Here is a 6,391-nt window from a genome sequence, read left to right on the forward strand (position 1 = left end):
CCCCAGCAAAAAAAAAAGGCATCCTGGTGAACAACCCCCAGACCTCCCTCTCCCCGCACAAAACAGAACAAGAACATCGAACACCACCCACCCCCATACCATCCTCCCCCCCCCCACACACACACAACAAAATGGAAGGAAATGGTCGAAAAACAGTATATTAAAACCATCAGTCTGAGCAAGTCGACAGTCTATAAATGTAATAGTCCGATCCATAACGCAGAACCACAGTAACATCTTACTTTGTTAGCGAAGTGAGACACACACGTAGAGGCCTACCTACCTGCCTTAACAAGCCGCACAGCAACAGACCACTCAGAGACTCCTCTGGCAGCGATCAGAAGGAAGGAATTTGGTGCTGAACACTTGCTCGCCTTCGGCATTCGCTTCGATGTCTCAATCTTCCTCGACGCTTGAAGTGGCGATTAATGGACACTTTAATCGGTGAAATGGAGTCAAACTATCCTTGCCCTTATAACAATCAAGATGAAATGTGCAGTATTAAAGAGCAGTATCATTCCAGCTGCCATTTTTAATGGGTAATAATCTATCAAGGTAGAGGAATGTGTTACAATTCACTCAGGTAGCCTCTTTTCCAGCAACTGTGATCCCTTGCATTTTTGAGCTTTGCTTTCAACAGCCAGTCAACTATGCTGCAGTCTGAAAACAGAACTCTGCAATGTTATAGTCATAGTAGTGTTTAAATACACATCCTGAAATGTACAGTGCTGTGCAAAAGTCTTAAGCACATGTAAAATAAAATTCTGTAGCGCAAAGATACTTTCAAAAGTAACAAGAAGTTTCTAAATATCAAAAAATTACTATACAGAGTAGTAATCAGTAAAAAAAATAAGTCATTAGTTTGTGTGACCACCCTTTTGCCTTTAAAACCGCTTCAGTTCTCTTAGTCACACTACTGCGCAGTTTTATAAGAAACGTTTTATAAGGTGCTTGGAAGTCGGTCAGGCATAAGTTTTTTTTTACACAGAGGGTGGTGAGTGTGTGGAATGGGCTGCTGCCAGCAGTGGTGAAGGCAGAAACGATAGGATCTTTTAACAGACTCCTGGGTAAGTACACTGAGCTTAGAAAAATAGGTTATGGGTAAGCCTAGGTAGTTCTAAGGCAAGGACATTTTCGGCACAGCTTTGTGGGCCGAAGGGCTTGTATTGTGCTGTAGGTTTTCTATATTTCTAAGTAGCTGGGTAGGTTGTTCCAGACATCTTGGAGAAATTGCCACAGCTCTTCTGCTGACTTTGGCTGTCTCGCTTGCTTCTGTCTCTCCAGGTAATCCCAGACAGCCTTGATAATGTTGAGATCAGGGCTCTGTGGAAGCCAATATCATGTATGGCAGAATTCCTTGTTTTCCTTTTTGCTGAAGATGGTTCCTAATGACTTTGGCCATGTGTTTTGAGTCATTTTCCTGCTGAAGATGGAAGAGATCAGAAACCTCCCTGATGGCATTGTGTGATGGATGAGAATCTGCTTGTACTTCTCAGCATTGAGGATTCCACTAACTGACCAGATCACCAACTCCATTTGAAGAAATGCAGCCCGAGCCTTCAGGGATCTTCGGCTGTGCTTCACTGTTGGCTGCAGACACTCATCCATGTAGCACTGTCCAGTACTTCTACAGACAAACTGCCCCCTGCTTGAAACAAAAATGTCAAATTTTGACTAGTCTGTCCAGAGCACTTGCTGCCATGGTTCAGCACCTCAGTCCTTGTATTTTTGTGTGTAGGTGAGTCTCTCGGTTTTGTTTCCACTTCAGAAGAATGGCTTTTTGGCAGCAGTTCTTCTATGAAGACCACTTCTGACAAGAGTTCTCCAGACAGTAGAGAGGTGTACATGGGTTCCAATGGTCTCTGACTATAGAGCTGAGAGCAGTGCTGGACTTCTGATTTAGAAGGAATGACAGTTTGATGTATCTCTCATTTGCTTTACTCATTTTACACTGCGGCCGCTGCATTTCTGGTCCTCAACATTGCCCACTCCTGTGTGTTTCTTCAGGAGAGCTTGGAGAGAGCACGCAGTAAAACTCCTGTCTGCCGTGAAATTTCTGCTTGGGAGAGACATTGCTGATGCAGGATGACCACCTAGTGTCTTGTTGATATGCTCCCTCTAGCCACGGTGTAAATATTGATGATTTGAAGGTCAAACTGTCACATGTGCCACACCCTCACCTTTTAGTTTGGCTGTGTGAATCCTTGTACACCCATTTCTGTTTCAGTTAATCAATTTAGTTCATTCAACTCATTGATCGTTAGCACCTTGGTTTAATCATGCACTGGGTTATCTACCCACAAACAAATCCAGTTTTTATTTGAAAAGTGGTCTATTATTTAATATGCTACCTTCTTTAATGAAATACAAAAAACTCTAACATTTAATCTTTTTGGAAAATGTTAGTTTGGAAATCTAAAACTACCACTTCTACTGACATACTAATGCAGAAAACAAAAAAATAACCATCTAAAACAATGTTTATGTAAAAAAAAAATTAGGGTGCCCAAGACTTTTGTGCAGTACTGTAAATGTACATACCAAACAGGAAAATAGACTTAATTTCAAGTTGCCTCACTCTATAAGAGTTCATGTCTCAGTACAAAATTTCAAATGAGACTATATGTAAACTGATAAGTTGTCATAAGTTGGTTGATACGTGGCAGTTCTTCTGTGAATAATGCCTGTACCATGCTGATCCTTCACTGCAAAGGAATAGAGTATAACAGTTTGGAAAGCTTGTTAAATGTGTACAGGATGATGGTTGAAGTACTGATTGGAGTATTAGTCTCTTTGTTTTAAGAGTTTGCTTCATTGGAAATAGCTTCTGAGATGGTTGGATGGGCACAGGAAAGTGTGATGACACTCGTGGGCTATACCCTGCACATCCCTGGGTTGTGTTGGTTGTTAACACAAATTAATGCATTTCACTGTATTGTTTTGATATACATGATAGATAAATGACTCTGAACCTGAGTCTTATGAGGAAAGATAAGACTACTTCTAGCTTCTTATAATTACAAGGAGTAAATTATTTGAATAAAAGTATTGAGTGGACTTGATCAGCTGGATACAAATAGGATGTTTTCCTATTGTGGAAAATGGTTTTCTACTGTGGAAATCTAGAACTTAAAAAGACAGGTCAGTTATTTAACATGGAAGGGAAAGTCCCTCTTTTTGTGAGTTATGATTCTTTAGAATTCACTACCCCGGGAAATTCTAAAGGATGAGTCATTGAAGACTGGTTGAGATAGATGGCGGGGAAACAGGTAAATCAAGGGTTCTAGGGAACAGTGGGAAAGTTGAGATTAGAGTAGATAAGCTCTGGTTTTATTGAAAGATGGAGGAGCTTGAAGCTGTATGATTTGCTCCTGTACCTGCTACTTGTCTTTCACTGACTGAACGTTCACTAGTGAACTGCCATCAACACAGGACAGTAAGTCAAACAGGAAGGAACTGACCAGTGTTATTTTAAATTCATAGGCTGTGTTGCTTATTAGGCTTGTTATAGTTGATTGACTGGTATTGTCAATGCCTGTAATGATTAGCCCTCAGACTATGAAGTGTCTCGAAGTTATAAAATTACAAATATAACAAAAAGATTTCTAATGTATGAAAATCATGTAGTATTAAGATGTGGTTCAAATGATTTCCTTGGTTTGAGTTTGGTGGGAAAAATTTAAGATCTGTAGTTTAAAAGTTAGTATTATTTGTGGAAATTTAGCTTGCAAGTTGGTATTGTTGCCCCATTTTAGCTGAAGGATGCAGACAATCTGCCAATCTAGGAATGCATGTAAATATTACAGTATAAAGTGAAATACAATATTTACTGCATTAGTTTATTAAAGGGAAAATGATTTTACTTTCCACATAGAATTCTTTGTGGCTGTTTATAAGCTCAATTCTTCCAGCTTGTATCTTTAGTAGAACTGGGCTGTTCTCAACTGGCGTTTAACATTCGAAATGTGGAGTACAATAGCTCTATGAAATGGGTATAGTACAGCTGGAAATTGTTTCAAACTCCATGAAATGCTACATACTAAAATTGCTCTTCGAGCTATCTTTTAGAACATAGAACATTGAAAGTGCAGAAGAGGAACAGGCTTTTCAGCCCATCATAACTGTGCTGGCCATAATGCAGAACTGAAGTTATTCTACCTGCATGTAAATGATGTATGTCCATCCAAATCCTGCCATTCATGTGCCTCTTAAATGTTACTACTGTTGCAGTTTTCTCCACCTCCCCGACAGCTTGCTCCAAGTATCTGCTACTCCCTGTGTAAAAATAAAACTTGCCTTGTAAGTCTCCTTTAAGCTTTCCACCCCTTTCCCAAAAGTTATGCCCTCTAATCTTTGACATTTCCACCCTGGAAAAAGAACTGATTATCTATCCTATCTATGCCTCTTATAATGTTATCTACTTCTTATCAGGTCACCAGCCTCAGGCTTGAAAAAGTCTAGTTTCTCCCATGGAAATATTATCAATTCAAAAGATTTTCTCCAAAATTGCTGATAGATCTATAATTTTCAGCAACCCACACAAAATGTTGGAGGAACTCAGCAGGTCTGACAGCGTCTATGGAAATGAATAAACAGTCAATGTTTCGACCTTTTATAATTTCCAACATTTTGTTTTCCATTCAAACATCAGGCCATCATTGTACTTTTGGTTTGCATATTTTTCCCAGTGAGTATTTGCGTAATCCTGGAATGGTTTATGATTGTGTAGAGTTAAAGCAGTATTGGTGAGCATTATACCTCTGTCCCTTGATCCTAACTGAATTCTCTTCTTACTTGTATAGGTTAATATCCCCCCACACAGTGAGAGAGATGGATGTGAAAGGCTTGAAGGAAACCCTGGCCTGGCTATATTACCAATATCTACTTATCACATGTAGTTATGTGCTGGAGCCCTGGGAACAGACAATTTTCAATTCAGTTTTGTTCATCATCGTGGCAATGGTTCTATATACAGCATATGTCTTCATTCCAATTCACATTCGACTGGCACTGGAGTTCTTTTCTGGCCTAGGTGGAGGCCCAACGGAAAGCACAATTGCAATCATGACTTGATGGATGATTTTAAGAATCAAGATCTTTCGTTAAGAAGAGATCCTGTGAATCTATGGACTTGCTGAAAACTCTGGGATGGGTTTTAAACTTACTTCATGGCTGCAGTCTTAAAATTCCACCTCAATAACCTCGAGACTCAAATAATGTTGTAAATAGCATTCTTTTAAAAACATCCAGCAGTTAAAGTTGAGAATCCACAGTCACAAGAAGTGTCACCCAGCGTGACGCCAGCAATAACAGCCTGTTGGGAGCAATAGCCACAAGGGTCAAATATTTACCCTTCAGTTCTACTTGTCTAAAATCAAATAATTTGCATGTACAGCATTGTTTGTGTTTTATATGTGTCTTTTATTCTAATAGTATAAACACTCCATAGTTTTTATCAAAAAAATCTTCAATTTACCAAGATATGTTTAGATAATTGACTGTTTTGAAACTAATAGTTTCAATCTAAGCAAATTGTGCAGGACTAACAAATTTCAGGTTACATGACAGCTCAAAGATACCAGGCCATGAAATAAACTATGCTTTTGCTATTGCTTGGCGTTAAAACATAGGGATGATTCAACCATTCAAGCCTCTTGCAAAGAAATAAAGTATGAGCAGCCTTTTTTTTGGCAGTTTAATGACAATGATGGTGATTACTAAAGAACTCTTCTTAAAATATAACCTTCAATTACTATTGAAAGGCCAGAATGTGCTTCCATGTGTTATTCTCTCTGGCATTGTACTCCTATTGTTGAAAATACACTGCTGTTGAATGATGGGGCCTGTAAATGCAATAAAATACAAGGCAGCTTGTCATATGAAACTTTTATACACATCTAAGTTCATCTTATGATCTCCAGGTTTCCTTCATGCTGGTAACAATTAACCAAAGTACACAATGAAATATTTGTTGCAAAACCTGTATGTCCATTGTAACTGAACATCTAACTTCCCTTGCTGCATTATTCAGGAAAAATCAATGGTTATGTATTATGGACTTGTAATAAAGTTTATTCAAAATCACTTTTCATATTGTAGTATACTTGTTACATTTAGGTTGTTTTTTTAAAAAAAGTTCTGATTGACAAAGCAGTGTGTTAAATTTGTCGGTGAACAGTTGGCCAGTTTTTCTAACTCACTAAATGCATTGAATCAGAAAACCATACCACCCATTATCTGTCCAACTCCAAAAAGGCGAATCTACAAGTCCTACTCTGATGCTTTTCCCCTACGTTCTTTGAAATCTTTGACTAAAGCTACTTCCACTCTCTTTCCTCACACCATATGTCCTGGATTATAACAAATAGATCAGATTGTCCAACTGAGTTAT

General features: G+C 38.6%; 1 protein-coding gene across 9 annotated transcripts in view; it reads left to right on the forward strand.

The window, feature by feature from the left end:
* The window catches only part of sptssb (serine palmitoyltransferase, small subunit B), a 33,702-nt gene extending 27,618 nt beyond the window's left edge, over nucleotides 1-6,084 (forward strand). For 8 of the 9 annotated variants that reach the window (XM_059946976.1, XM_059946978.1, XM_059946987.1 and 5 more), the window contains one exon: nucleotides 4,803-6,084. In XM_059946976.1, coding sequence (XP_059802959.1) covers nucleotides 4,831-5,073 — 243 coding nt within the window. In that variant the 5' untranslated portion in view covers nucleotides 4,803-4,830 and the 3' untranslated portion in view covers nucleotides 5,074-6,084. Of the gene's footprint in view, nucleotides 1-1,148; nucleotides 1,739-4,802 lie in introns of those variants that run through there. The other variant, XM_059946968.1, reaches the window with a different exon arrangement.
* The last annotated feature ends 307 nt before the right edge of the window (nucleotides 6,085-6,391 follow it).

The sequence above is a fragment of the Hypanus sabinus genome, chromosome 2, assembly GCF_030144855.1.
Source record: "Hypanus sabinus isolate sHypSab1 chromosome 2, sHypSab1.hap1, whole genome shotgun sequence".
NCBI classification, from domain to species: domain Eukaryota; kingdom Metazoa; phylum Chordata; class Chondrichthyes; order Myliobatiformes; family Dasyatidae; genus Hypanus; species Hypanus sabinus.